The sequence below is a fragment of the Neopsephotus bourkii genome, unplaced genomic scaffold (assembly GCF_033783945.1).
Source record: "Neopsephotus bourkii isolate Nb327-2 ecotype Australia unplaced genomic scaffold, CSIRO-AGI_Nbou_v1 NB_1821, whole genome shotgun sequence".
NCBI lineage: Eukaryota > Metazoa > Chordata > Aves > Psittaciformes > Psittacidae > Neopsephotus > Neopsephotus bourkii.
Genome location: NW_026902294.1, coordinates 834,426 through 849,543, shown reverse-complemented (window position 1 = coordinate 849,543; position 15,118 = coordinate 834,426). Strand labels below are relative to the sequence as shown.

Sequence of the window (15,118 nt, the reverse complement as noted above, 5' to 3'; positions counted from 1 at the left end):
CTGAACGGAACATCCTTGGTGCTGTCTCCAGCTGCCAGGACCATGCATGTGTAGTCCAAGAGCATCCGGGATGCAACAGTGCCAGCATTCACACATGATGCTGCTCTCAATGCTTTATGGTAACCTTAAGACTTGTGGCAGAAGACCAAAAGTCACCCCTGCAACACACCTCAGGTGTTGAGGAGGAAAGATCTAGAGCTTTACTGTTGCCATAAACACTGCAACAGCGGCACGCTTGTTGGGTGAACATACTCTTAAACAGTGATCACACCCATGGCAGCAAAGGGAAGCAAACCCACACGAAACACCTGCAAAACAAGTCTCTTCCAGACCCTAAACATGATCAGTTCAGCTCTTGGGCAAGACCCATGAGGAGGTATCCTCGAGTTCCCTCTTTATGCTTTCAGATCCTTGGGTGAGCTCCAGCAATGCAGCGGACATGCGAGATGACCCTTTTCGTTGCAGTTGCATGAACATTTCTTCCTCTGAGGTTTGCATTGATCCGGTGTTATTGATCCTCCTGGCATATCTGAAGGCAGTTTCTCCTGTCTAAGGGACCTGGTTCATGCCTTTAGAAACTCAGTTTTAAAGGCAGCCTCAGCAAGCAGCTGCTTTTATTTGTAAGCTGTAATAAACTGACCAGGATTTCTACACAGAGCTGTTTAAATATTTATCTCTAAACACCTCCAGGTGAGAACACGGATATGGATCCATCTGCTCTACACATCCACCTCCACTACACACACCATCACTTCTTGCATACGCTCCAAAGCTCTCAGATGTGTCCGAAGCCTCGGGAAGCTGACAGAGATGCACGTTTTGCTCCCATGGGAGCAAACCCTGACTCATGAAACCCTTCCTGACTGGGAAATGCAATGGGGATTGACTCCTGCAATGGATATGCTTTCTAGCAAGGCAATCTCCCCCTGAACTGCAGTGACATTCCATGTGCTTTAAGACCTCAGCATCTTGTACACGAACCTTTTCTATGTGCTATGATAATAAATACGTGTTTGATAGCAGGATATTGCAAAGGAAGGGTGGGATCCTGCACACTTAACCCATGGGAAATCTTAAACTAGTCTTTGGAATCACCGATGAGCTTCATCTCATGCAATGCCATTTTTGGCTTGTAGAGCACAGATTGCATTTATTGCTTGTCATAAAGCAAGTTAAAGTGTGCGACCCTGATGTTTGTCTGGGCAAGACCCAGAAATAGGGATGGCTGCTACAGTCTAGGCCCTTTCCTATGCAGGATGCAGGAAAAGGGGAAGTTTTATTGCAGAACAACCCATTAGAGGAGGGAGCCTGCCTTTCCCTGCCACAGATCCAATCCCCAGCTCCTGTTGGGGCAGGAGGTTGGATCAGCCCCACACAGCTCCAGGTGAAGCTGCTCTGCAGCAGATGCACTGCATTAAGTGATAACGAAAGAGGTGCCCAGGTGCCACCCATTAAAGCAGTGATGGAGAAGATCAGTCCCAGCTGGGCTGGCGCTGGGGCCACGCACTCCTGACCCAGGAGCGGGCATCAGCTGCCTATAAAGAGGTGGGTGGGAGGAGGAGGTCCCGGAGCAGAGCTCCATGGTTCCTGCCCCCTTTTTGGGGTGTCCCCGCCCTTCCCGTGCTTCCGTTCTCCCTCCCGCCCCTGCCACGAGGGACGGGAGCATCAGCCGCGGGTCTGGCTCCCAGAGGAAGGAAGGTGGCAGCGGGTACCATGATCCCAGAGGACGTTCAGAAGCTTCTGGAAGGTAACCACAGCTTCCTCTTTGCTTCCCCTTCTGGTTAATGGGGGAAAGAAGCTGAGAGGCTTTTTGTGCCTGGCTGCTGAACCAGAGAGGGAAGTGGAGGGGCTGTGGGCACTGCTGCTGATGGTTTTGGGGTCCCAAGGTTATGTGTGCCCTCGCTAACCCCAGTGAGAGCTTATGGGATGTGTCTTGGTGCTCAGGGCTTTGTAGGTGCCTCCATGTCTGTGTAAGGGTAGGGAAGCTCTTTGGTTGTCTCAGGTCTGTGAAAGGGGGAGAGGATGCAAGATTGGGGGGTTTCTTTGGGCATGGTCGGGTGTCCCCAGTGCGTGCTTTTGGGTCGGGTATTGAGGCTCCATGGGTGAGCATCTCCAGGGTGAGGCAAGGGAGCAGGCACAAAGGGTGGAAGAAGCTTGTGTGCTGCAGGGAGCTTGCTCAGGGGCCCTTTGGTGTGGCTGTGATAGGAATGCCTCCTGGCTTTAGCTGCTGTGGGAGTGTTGTAGGTGGCATTGTGGATGCACTGAGCAAGCTCCATCAGTGGGCTGCACCCTCAGAAAGGCTTCAACCCCATTGAAAATGGGGCTACAGCAGAGAGAAGCGCTGGCTCCAAACCCCAGTTCTGCTTGAGAACTGGAATGTGGCTTCTTGAGGCCTCAGCTTCTGGGTGAATGAGCTGTGCTGAGCCCTGGCACCGTTTACTTCTATGTGTCTGTGAGATGGCAGGGGTAGGGCTTGTTTTTCTTGGCTTTCTTAACAAAGTTGAGCTGCAGCCCCTGCACTTGTTGCAGTGGTGGGTCAACCATGCTGAGCTCTTCTATTCAAACATGCTTCACAGCCATAAATGAGTTCTGCATGGGCTTTAGCAACTATTGCTGAGCCCATGGGGCAAGAAGTACTGATGGAGGTGATGGCATTAGAACCTGCCCATCAGTAAGTCCTCAGCAGTGCTGCAGGCTGGAGCCATGGTGTGAGCCCATCACTGATCACCGGTGCATGTGTAAGGACACATCCTGCTGCTGCAGCTGCGGGTGGGTTGGTGGTGGGAAGGAGCCGTTAGCATCTCGCTGTGGAGATGCCACAAAGCTTTGTGACCTTTTACTTCCTGTTGTGATGGGTCCTGGTGGCACGGAGCGCTCACCCCATCCTCATGGAGATCACAGGATCCCAGCCAGGTTTGGGTGGGAAGGGACCTCAAAGCTCCTCCAGCTCCAATCCCTGCTAAGGGCAGGGACCCCTTCCACTGGAGCAGCTTGCTCCAAGCCCCTGTGTCCAACCTGGCCTTGAGCACTGCCAGGGATGGGGCAGCCACAGCTTCTCTGGGCACCCTGTGCCAGCGCCTCAGCACCCTCACAGGGAAGAGCTGCTTCCTCTTATCTCCAACCTGAACTTCCCCTGTTTCGGTTTAAACCCATCACCCCTTGTCCTATTGCTCCAGTCCCTGATGAAGATGCGGGATGACTTCCAGCCCTGGGACGTGTCAGTCTTGGAGCCCATCAAAGCTCCTTTCCAAATGCTTTGTGTCTTCCCCCAGATGGAGGTGTGAGTTCCCCCCTCTGTTGTGTGCTCAGGGGCTTGGGTGAAGCTCACCCTCTCCTGGTTTTGATGTGCAGCGCTTTATTGTGCGGCGCTGACACCTCTGTAAACAGCTCATTTCTGCACCTGCCACCTCCCTTTAACTTGGATTATTTTCTTGTTAGCTGACTGGTTTTAATTGAAGGCTTCAGATCTCCTTCCAAAGCACAGCCTTTGTTTGCTGACAGGTAGAGCAGGCTATGAATGGAGATTAATTGCATGTCACATACCCTGGATCAAACTTGCTGTGTCTTAACAATCCATGCCGTCTTAAGGCCTTCCAGTGGCTGAGGAGGTTTCTGGCTCTGCAGGCTGGAAATGGAGGTGCTTGAGTTATCGCAGTGTTTGCAAACTGCATCAGTGTAAGAACCCTTGTATTTAAAGGAAGAAATCCCAAGTAGAGGAGGCAATAACATCCGTTTCCTTGCATTAAATTTGGTCCATGGTCTGTTCAGTGATGCGCAGAAGCAGAAGGCTTGCTGATCTTGTGTTGTTATCACATAAGCCATCTCTGAGGTTGCAGTGGTTGGAAGCCAGCACAATATGGCTATTCTCTACACTGCAACAGCTATATTGTTTGAAGTCGCACCTCACTTCAGGCTCAGCCAGGTCCCTTTTAAAGCTACCTAAGGGTATGTCATATTTGTTGAGCACAAACTACTTTTGAAGGCTGAAAATGTGATATTTCACTGCATAAACCCAGGGCTTCTGAGGTCCTTTGTAGGAGCAAAGGCAGTCTGGTTATCTTCCCTTCACCTGCCTTGCTTGGGCCTCTTCATTGCAGGAAGTGGGTCTGGAAAGCTATTTCCTTGCTGCAGTAAATGAGCACAGCCTCAGTGCTCATTTAGAAATAAGCAGCAAAATGCTCTGGTTTGTGAGGGCAAATAAACCAGAGCCAGCATTGATGCAGCATCAGGGGTAGCTCTGGAATTTAAACATTGGGGCATTTGGGTTGAGGCTTGAAGCTGAACATCTGGGAAGCTGTTCTCAGTTCCCCTGTTGCCCATTGCACAGGGGAGAATGGCCCCTTCATCCCACTGCAGGGGGATGGATGGAGATGGCTTCAGTTCTCAAGGTTTCCTCTGACTCAGCTCCACAACAGCAGGAAGGCACAGCTGAGAAGTGTTTCATAATGAAGCCATCCTTTTCTGAGCTTGCAGCACGGTGAAGAAATGCTGTGTGTGAGTTCCTGGCTTGGTTTGGACAAGTGGGATGGGATGGTAACAGCCTCTGAAATCCCTGCCTGTCTCTGGATGCATCCTGGATGTATTAGTGCAGTGTCAGGGAAGCTCAGGGTATCTGCACTCTGTCCTGAGCTTTCTAAACTGATTTGTCCCATCCAGCTGGGCTGATAAAGTGCAGGAGGGATCATGTGGAGCAGTGAGTAATGCTGGAGCAGACTGGCTCAGTGTTATCTTGCACGGCTGAGCCATTGCGATTCTGTGGGACCAGTTCCTCCAGGCATGGAGTGTAGGATCGCTGATGGCAGAGGAGTGGGAAAGAGCAAAGGGAATGTGTGCATGTGCACAGGGAGAACACACAGAGTACCTTAATACCCCTCAGCTCTGCTCATTGAGTGCTGATTAACTCCTAGAATTTAGTGCTGCTGTTCAAAGGTTATTTACTACCTGGGCTGCAGTGGCTGTGACAGGACTCTTATGATGCTGTGTATCTCCTGCAGGATTAAAGTGGGTAACTGCAATTACCTTTAGAAACTCCCCTGAAACACTTGATGAAATCTCAACTGATTCCCCCCTTTCCTTTACCTTTTTAGCTGCAGGAAATGAAAAGGAGAGTCCTGTAAACTTTCCGAGTGGATCACAGAGAGCAATCCATAAACATCAAGAATATAATGTTACCGACAAGCAGTAAAACTAACATTAGGGTGATTTACTCTCGAGCTGCTTACATATTGCTCTTCCTGATCCACTTGGAGAGTTTATGGCTAGGCTTTCGTTTTCATTTCCTGGTGCTATAAACATAGTGGCTGGCTCTGAAAAGGGGCTCTGCCTGCTTTGCACAAGTGACCCTGGTTCTACTATAACTTATCCAGCAGCTGAGCTGTGCTGACATGCCAGTAAGTAAATACTGTATTAGAGCTAATCGTGTGCTCATGGAGCTAATCTGGGCTTAAAAATGACAGAGGGATGCAACAGATGCTTGCATAAGTTCTGGGAGCAGTTTGTTTTTTGTGCTTGTTCTCTCACAGTGGAAATACAGCATATATATATGTATATATACACACACACAGTACATAGCTTCTCTTGCTGAGCCATTTCTACTGTGCTGGTTTGTATATAATAAATTGTCCCCTTAGCCTCATCTGTTCTTCAGCAGTAAACTCCTCAGAGCAAGATACATCCCTTGTGCTTAGATATATGTACTTGGGTACTTTCTATGTAATCTGTAAGCGATGCAAGCCTTGGCACTGTTAGACACATCGTAAGCTGGTACTGTATCTTGGATGTACAATTAAAACTGCAGAGAGAGGTACTGGAAATGCAGTTTAGCCTAAGGATTATGAGATTGGTTTGGGATTTAAAAAGCCTCACTTGGATGCTCTGGCAAAGCCTTTGTCTTATCCCAGGCAGGCTGCCTAGGGCTAAATTACTAGAGATGAGCTTGGTGTTAATAGGAGTTTTGGCCTGACACATCTGTGCTCCTGGAGCAACCAAACCTGCTGCTTGGATGGAGGTGATGGTTAGGAAGTGATGCTGTGATTGAGTGTTACTGCCCATCTTTAAGCTTTAAGATGAGCTCTTAGGCAGAAGTTGTTCCCTGTGAGGGTGTTGAGGCGCTGGCACAGGGTGCCCAGAGAAGCTGAAAAGAGAACTGGACCGTTAAGGAGGTGAATATTATGGTCTGGATTGACTCCTCCTTCCCAGGCTGCTGTGGGGAGGGTTGAGTCTCCTTGGTCCTGCCCATCTGTCTCTCTTCAGAAGAGGTGGGAAGAGGTCCTTATTGCTGGGGGATGCCCTCAATGTCCTTCCTTATGCTCCTCACTTTAAAAAGCTCATTTTTCCCCCCTTTTTTTTTCCTCCCCTTCCAGCCACAAACCCTTTCTTGAGTGTGTCATGAGCAGGCAACAAAAAAGAGCTGGGGCTCAAGGTTTGAACAGAAAAAGGTGTTTTCTCATGTGGCATTTTGATCTTGAGCTGTGCTTGCAGGTGAAGGAGCTGTGCCCCTTCCTGGGGTGTGCTAAACACTGCTGGCTGTTGTGCTGGCAGCTGAAGCATAAGGAGCTGAAAGGCTTGCAAGCAAGGTATTAAACTGACATTAGTGGCACAGTATGGGGCGTGAGGTAACGGTTGGAGAGGCCTGTGGGTGTAAAACACCACAGCTTTGAAGCCAGCCTTTCTTCTGCTAGGGGCTGCGAGCAGCGATGCTGCTCAGGTACAAGGGTGATATTCTCCTCTATAGAGCTGCTGTGATTGGAGCTGGTTTGTTCTCTGGGATTTGAGGTGTTTGTAAAGAACATAAATGTTTATGCAAATGGAAGACACTTAATCCTTTTATCCTCCAGTTCACGTGGAATTTCTGCATATAGATGTGGTCTCCAGGTGGGAGAACACTGTATTTACTGTCGCCTGGCTGTCTCCGCTGAGCCAGCACAGGGTGTAGGATCTCAGAGGTAACCTTGCAGGAGAACCCATGTTGGGATGCTGCTGCACAACCAATGTGGTTTCCAGTGCTTGTCCTTCAGGAAGATCATCCCAGTTGTTTGTTTGTTTGCCTTACACCATAGCAACTAAAGAGAAGCTCTGTAATATTTAGGTCCTCTTCTATCCACAATCACTTCAATGGCTCAACTCCTCCAAATAAAGTCTTCAGGCTGCTTGGTACGGGGCCTTGAGGGCTCCCCAGTGCACAGTCAGGCCAGGTTTCTTAGCCAAGAGCTGCTATTTCTCTGCCTGTGAGTTTTAACCTGTGACTCTCCCCCAGATGCTGAGGGCTACCTGGCTGATGGGCTGCAGAATGAGAAGCTGAGTGCTAAAGCAAGAGAGCAGAGGGATGCGATTCTCTTTGGCTTCCAGCAAGTCAAGGCCAGGTTTGTGTTGTCTCATTGCTTTCTACTGGGAGTCCTTTAGAGTAATGTCATGTCTTGGGGTGCCACATGCTGTAGTTAGCTGGACAGCTGGCCATGGCCTGGCAATTGATGGGCATTCAGGGCTTGGTGTAACATGAACGCACTGCACACTGGTTTGTGTGGTCTTTAACCAGTTTTATGGGTGTCTGCAAAGTTATTACGTGTTTCGAAGTAAAAAACCTTGCCTTGGGCTCTGTGTGTGCAACTCCTTGCCTCTGGATCTCTGATTCTGGCCTGTTCTTCCCTCTCCCTTGTGCTAGAGAGGATTCTAGGGAAGAATCCATCACTTGTTTCTTGGGCTCCTGGGTAGATCAGTGCATAGCAAAGGCTCATGCTTCCTGCTTGCTGCTCAAAGGATCCATTTCACAAGCGGCTCCTGAACTCAAATCTTGCTTGCCTGGACCTTTGCTATGGTAAAAAGGGATGAGAAGGAGATCTGGAATTAAAACTTGGGTTCAAAATCTCGTGTCCTCAGGACTGTTCAAGTCCTGCGTGCCAATGTGAGCTGTGTCATTTGGGTAAGTGCATAAAGTAAGCAGGGGTTGTTCTGTTGTGCTAGTGGAGAATCCAGGATCATAAAGAGAGAACAGGTTACTGAAGGCTTAAATAAGCTTTCAGCCTCAGCTACATTACATTACATGATCCAAAGCTTGCTGTTAACGCTCTATTACAAGGTATGAGTTGTATCAGTTGATGTTCAGGCCTGACAATAAAGCTCAGGGAGGCTGACTGATGTAAGCATCCAGTTTAACTAAAACTGCTGTCGAGGCCCTGAGAAGGGGAGGATTTTATCCTTTGGAAGGGCACAGCCAGCCTCTATTCCCTGCAGTCCCACTGCAGAACTTTGCACGATGTCCTGCTGGATCTTAATCGATCTTTCCTGCTGCCTAATTAAGCATCAGTTTTACTCAGCAACTCGGGACTGTGTAATTATCAGCCTGGGTTGCCCTGAATAATTGAAGCAAGCTGAAGGCAGAAGATGAAGCCTTTGGAAACTGGGGCTGTGGCATCTCTAATGGTGGGATGTGCGTGTAGCAGTGCCCTGTGATGTTGTAGAGGAAAGGGGTTTCATTGCAGGCTTACAGCAGATTGATGTGGTTTAGCTCCCCTCATTGGCAGGTATTGAGCTGGGATGGAAAGAGTTAAATAAGCAGAATTCTGAGCCTGAAGTATTTGGACATAGAGTCAAGCTTTTATTTTATCTGTTGTAGAAATGTGCAACTTTACAAGTGACAACTCTTTATTTGCACATAGTGCAACTCTAATGAACTACAGACAAATAGCATGGAACTTGATAAATGTAAGGCAGCTGGTGAACTTGGAGCTCCTGCCTTGCTCCTGCTTCCCGAAGTAGGTGGTCTGTCTCCATGTGCTGCTTGAGTTATGAACAGTGGTTGAGAGGTGGGGAAAGATGCTGCCATGGTCATCATCCTGCAGACCTCTGGCTTCCCAGTGTGTGTGGTTTGATGTGCCCAAGAAGGAGCAGCCTTTAGGGTCCTGAGGCAAACACTGGTGCTGTGATGCAGAACGCAGCCTTGGCTTTTAGCTCTATCTCAGCCTTAAGAATACAAGTTGGGATGCAGCTTTTAGAACATAATCTCCTTGGAAAAGCAGCTTTGCTGAAGCAGCCTTTGCATCGGGAGGAGATGGGAGATGCCTGTTCCTCCTGGATGCTCAGGTTAAGATATGGGCCCTAATTCTGTTGCTCATTGAAATAATTGGCAGGTACTTCTGGAGGGGAAAGGGAGCCCCTCGAGCAAAGCCTGCGGGGTGCTGCTGGTTTCCTACTTGTGTTTTATTGCTCAGTGGCGTTTGGAAAGGGTGAGAAGAGCTCTGTGTACAAATGTCCTTGCTCTGACCTGAGCCATTACTGCAGTGATTTGTGGTGGGAGATGGCAGTAATGATGACTGGATCTTTTGATTTGAAAGGATCTCTGCAGGTCCTGCTCTTGGGGCTGAGGCCCAGGTTTGTCTCTTGGGGAGCTTCCTGTGGCTTCTGTGCAGGAAATCATCAGCCGTGGGCTTCAGGAAGCGCCTGCCTCCCCCGAGCAGCCCCTGTGCAGGGTGAAACCCGGCTCAAGTGTGTAAGGTTTCATTATTGGGGTCCATAATAGAAGCAAACTGCTCAACTGATGGGGAAAGGCACCCACACGTCTGAAAGGGAAGAGCTTCACCCTGAGCCAGCCCCAGTACCTGCTCCTGTAATGTGGCTATTGCTGCTCTCCCCAAGGCCTCATAGCATCCCCCCCACCAGGAGGGCTGCAGATGGCTCCGATGGGAACAAGTGGTTGGGTTTGATGCCTGCCTGTGCTGATGCATGGTTACCCATCGTGGGGAGCAGTGCCGTGGGCTGTGCTTGCAGGTTATGGCTTTCCCAGGCAGGTTGGGGTGGCTCTGCTCGAGGAGCAGGGTTGCAGGCAGTGGCTGGGGGAGGCAGTCCCCAGATACCCAAGTTATGGGTCCCTGCACCCTTTTGCTTTCAGAATTGAGTTGGTTGGTTAAAGGGCACTGTTGACACACAACAGTGGGGGTGGTTTTTTCTCTCCCTAACTCTGATCCTATTCCATGTTGAGGTATTTCCTATGGAAACCCAGGCCTGGCATCCCCGCCCCCCCAATCATCTCTTTGCTTTTGTTGCTAATCTCTTTATCCCTTGCTGTCCCTGGCATCCAGGGAAACAAGCCCAGGACCACATCTGGAGGCTTGGTCCCCAGGCATAATCAGTGTGAGGGATGAGGATCTCGCTGTACACCTGTGTCCTGACTGCAGGCTGAGGACTCTGTGCTAGCCCTGAATAGGGGGAGTGTTTGAGATGGATCAAACCTGCTTGGAAAGCAGTTTGGTTTGGGAGCAGGGGCAGGATGCGGTGCCAGGGCAGAGCTTTGCTTGTCCCCCAGGAGTCATCAGCTGCTTGTTTTATGCCTGTTGGTGCTGAGGGTTTGTCTCAGGTCGGTCCTTAGGAACACCGCTGCTGTTCCCTGTGTCCAAACAAAGCTGCTGTGGGGTGGGAGCAGATGTCCAGCACCTGGGATGCATCGGATGCGTGACTCCACTCAGGAGCACAAGCTCGTCCTTGTCCTTTGGCACGAGCAGCAACAAAGAGGAAAGTCTTCTTGCTGTTAAATGACCTCACCTTAACGCTTCGACATTGCCGGAGCACTTACAATGGCAGGGGGTGAGATGGGGAGAAAGGGATTTATTGAAGAAGCTATGGAGATAAATGGTTCCTCCACCTCCTTGGAGTCGGGCACTCATTGAAACTCCCTGTTGGGAGGCAAGTTTGCAGTGATGGAAACAAATCCTTAGTGTTTTTCCCCTTCTCCCTGAGGTGAAATGTAATAGGGCTGAGGGGAGAGTGGGGCAGGGCTGTTGGGTATCAAAGCAGCGGTGGGGAGAAAGGGGCTTAATTCATGTTGAGCTTCTCCCATGCACCCACTAGGGAACCCGAAGTAGATGCTGAAACCCTACCTTTAATTTGCTCTTCTCTGACAAAACCAATGGTGTGAACCTGAGGCCAAATCCCGCTGCTCATACCTAACACACAGGAGCCCTGTCTGACATTCCTGCCTGCAGCAGGAGCCCCAGCATAGACCAGGCTTGGGCTAACAAGCCCCAAACCTCATTTTCCTGCCTTGTTCTCTAATGTCCTTAACACTGATGGCAATGTTCCCAACACTAACACTGCTATAGGTGAGGAGCAGTCTGCATGTGGTCTTTTAACTCTGCAGTGGAGCTTCTCACGTACCCAGGTGATGTCCTGGCCCATGAAGGAGAGCCTATGGAAAACAAGGTCTTCCCTGGACCTCCACGACTGCCATGCTGGTATCCATGTGCAGTATCCCAAGCTCCTCTCCTGGGTGAGCGATTTAGGGGTCTCACATTAGTCTGGGGTGAGGTTTCAGTGTCTGATAGTGCTACTGTTGTTGTATGTGGTTCACATGTGCTGTCGCAAACCAGTTAGCTACTGGTTTTACTGGTTTGTAGGTGTACTTCATCTGTAGATGCTTTAACAGCAGGGAACTTGATTCTTTCTGTGGGAAGGCATCATAGTAGGACTGGAAAAGAGTCACTAGTGGAAATACATCCAGAATTTTGTCTAAAGCACTGTGTTTGCCTTGTTTTAATAAACTTCAACCCATATTAACTACATTTATTACTTCACTTTTCAACCTTCTTTCAAAGTTTTAAGATTGAAATGAAAGAAAATGCAATTTCAGGGTAATTTGGCTTCATTACTGGAAATGCACTGCCTGTAATTCCTACCACTGTTCAACTCATTATGCTGAATAATGTGTGAGACCAAGATAAAAAGGAATGTAAGGATGTGACCTGATGGGCAGATAATTGAGCTCAGCGCATTAGTGGCAGGGCTGGACTGTGGCCCCACCGCATTGGCCTTAATTAGGCAAAGTGCTGTTCTCCTCCTTCATATTCTTCAGAGGGCTGGAAATGTATTTGCTCAGCAAGGAAATGATCTTGCAGAGCAGGATTTCATTCACACTTACTTTGGCCATTAAACACAGATTTGTTCTGCACAAAAATCAAAGCAAGTCCCTGTCACTTTGCAGTTCTTAGATTTGCGTTTTCTAACCCAAAAATGAGCTCCTGAAATTGTCTGGCTTTTCCCCCTTTGTGCAGGGGAGCTGTGGCCCTGCGCAGGGTGGGTATGCAGAAGTGTGTGTTGCACCACTTGGTGTTAATGGGGATGTAAAGCATCTCACCACCCTGTACTGGTGCATTGTTGGGGCAAGGCCAGAGGAGGCCATGAGGATGCTCAGGGGCTGGAGCATCTCCTGTATGGAGCCAGGCTGGGAACATTGGGGCTGTTCAGCCTGGAGAAGAGAAGCTGCATGGAGACCTCAGAGCAGCTTCCAGTGTCTGAAGGGGGCTCCAAGGATGCTGGAGAGGGGCTCTTCATCAGGGACTGCAGTGATAGGACAAGGGGTGATGGGTTCAAACTGAAACAGGGGAAGTTCAGGTTGGAGATAAGGAAGAAGCTCTTCCCAATGAGGGTGGTGAGGCGCTGGCACAGGTTCTTTTTAAAGTCTGGGCAAGTTTCTCTTGGGATGTCCCAAATTTATTCACTAATCTCAGTAGGGGAATTTTTCCCTCCTGTCTCCTTTTGGGAAGTGCTAAGGAAGGAATTCTTCTCTGTTAATACATGGTGTGGTGGGGCACAAATTCAATTTGTCTGTTATCATATTGTACCTACTTTTATACCTGGGATGACCACGGCCATTCACTCTGCCAGTAATGCAGTTTGCTGCCTTCTGGGTTAGGCTCCTTTCAGTAATACGCATCATTTTCCATCCCAGCTGATAAAATTACCCCTGTTTCCCCATCCATTTCCTTGTGAATGCATTGTTAATCTGAAACCTGAGGACTGTAAATGATTGAAGCTGTGTAACCAGAGTCTTTGCATAGCTACCGCTGCTGTACCATTTAACAGAACCCATTTGAAGTGGTTTGTAACCCACTTTGCTAATGGTGAGCTCCCCAATCCCATTTTCAGCCACTTTTTTTTTTTTCTTTCCCCCCTGTCTGAAATCCTGTACAGCATTGATTTTTTTCAAACTCTTCTTTTTGCAAGCATTAAACCCCAACAAATCCTTGTGCAAATGAGACTGTCTCGAGCTACCTAATGCAATAACATCTGTGGCCATGGTCGTGTTCTTCACTGGACAGGAAAATACAGGAAATTTGATTGAAACCTGACTTTATGGTTCCTGCTGAAATGGAGTCTGAGAGGGAAGTGGGGTTTGGACTCTTTATAGGCTTTAGAGCTGCAAAGAGACCATTATAACCATCAAGTTTGACCTTGTGCATCATACGGAGCGTAAGATTTCAGGCAGCAATTTGTGCTTCTGGTCCCAAATGGATCTGGTTTGAGTCCCTCAGCTCTGGGGTTTGTTGCAGGCGCTGGATGCTGCTCAGCAAACTCAAGCTGTGGATGGGAGGAAGGGGATGTTAATAATGGATTTTACTGGATTTCTGTGCACTGATGGGGTTTGTGACATCCCCCCCAAACCCTCATGCAACAGAAGATTAGAGGCCTGGGGTTGATCTGCTGCTTGGGTTTTGTGTAAAGGTTGGAAATGTAGGGATAAACCAAGAAAACGCCAGTCCTGTGCTCATACCAAAGGGCAAATCCAGACCCAGCATGGCAGGAGTAATAATTCCATGGTGGGAATTCTATCCTTGCATATTCCAGGGTTTAATGTGCCTTTCCTTTTGGAACAAGAAGGGATATTTCTGGGTCTCCCTGCTTTAAACACTGCTGCTGAGGTGATGGGAGTGTTGGAGTAACTTCTCTGCTGGCAGTGCTGCTTGGTCAGACCTGGAAACATCACTGTTCTCAGGTGACTGCCTTAGAGGAATAGAGCTGTGCAAAGCAAACTCTGCTCTCTGGAAGGTGAATCCGTCACACAGGACAGCTTGGAAGGGTTAGGATGTGGAGGGTTTATCGTCAGACTCCACAGGGACCTAAATGATGCTCTTGGGGTTGCTTCCCATCTTCCATAACTGTTTCTGTTATAAATCAGTGCAAGGATAAGATCTGTGATCAGGGATCTGGTGTATCCTGCAAGGATCTTCTGAAGGCCAAGTCCTGCTCTGTGCAAGGCAGCAGAAGGCTCTGGTCCTTACAGAGCAGTGCTAGCTCTGGCCCAGGGATGTAAAGACAATGGATTCCAGTGGTGAACAAAGCTTTCTGGCAAACCTGCCTGCTCCGTGACTCAGTTTCCCTTCCCAGTGCAACACTGATGTTTTCCTCTACTCTTTCTCATGGCAATTCACCCTTTGAGCTCTGCTTACACGCTTGGCTTGCAGTTTTGATCAGGTCCAGCTGGTGACATTGCTATGAGGAGGTTGATGAATTAGAACTGGGATCTCTGTGTGTGTCGGGAGCAAAGAACGTAACCGTTTCCAGAGGAGAGAGCCCCTCTGATGTTTGCTTGTGTGTTGTATGGCGAGTACCTAACCTCAAAGGCTCCACAGTCATGGGAAACACTTTGTGTGTTGAACAGAGCAAATCTGTGGCTTCTTGCTGGCCTGGAACATGGCCCAGTGGGATGGGAGGTGGGTGGTTTGTTGTGAACCATGTGGGGGGAATGCTTGGAGGCTGTCTCTGGTTCGGTACTCGCAGCGCAACAGTTGCTGTTTGGCTTTGGGATGGAAATGGGTATTTTTGGGTTAGTTCCTCACTTTGCATCAAAAATCCCAATAGATTCCTTTGGGAGCTCATTCTGCTGAAGCCTATTAGTCATTTGATAAGTTTTCCACGTCTCCCTCCACTTCCGTAAGGGCTGATATAAACTGGACCTTCCTCTTTGGCAGGAAACTCTTTGCTGTGCTTTGCCTTAACTGGTTCTCTGGTTGGGGGGTGGACAGGGTTTTTTTTTTAATCAGGTGCTTAAAAGCATATAACCAAATGTATGGCTTATTCCCAAACTTGCTGCTTAACAAAATGAATAAGCTTTTATTCTTGGTGCTTGTGAGATCTAAGAATTCTTTATTAAAGATGAAAATGTCAAAGTGGTCCCCAGGCAAATAACATCCGACATAAAGATGCTGTTGGATGAGGATTAAGCCTCTGGTTGCTGACTTCTACTGCCTGGCTCAAGGGGGAATGTGTATGGAGCAATTAGCACTTCTTTTAAGTACTTGCAGTGAAAACTGACTGGACACTACAGAATGAGCCCCTGTGGAACTGCCTCTCC

General features: G+C 48.8%; 1 protein-coding gene across 4 annotated transcripts in view; it reads left to right on the top strand.

Annotated features, from left to right (window-relative positions):
• The first annotated feature begins 1,689 nt into the window (after positions 1-1,689).
• SKAP1 (src kinase associated phosphoprotein 1) overlaps positions 1,690-15,118 on the top strand; it is a 140,652-nt gene continuing 127,223 nt past the window's right edge. For 2 of the 4 annotated variants that reach the window (XM_061343139.1, XM_061343140.1), the window contains exons 1-2: positions 1,696-1,747; positions 7,256-7,361. In XM_061343139.1, the coding sequence (XP_061199123.1) occupies positions 1,714-1,747; positions 7,256-7,361 (140 nt within the window). In that variant the 5' untranslated portion in view covers positions 1,696-1,713. Of the gene's footprint in view, positions 1,748-7,255; positions 7,362-15,118 lie in introns of all 4 variants that reach the window. The other 2 variants (XM_061343141.1, XM_061343142.1) reach the window with 2 other exon arrangements.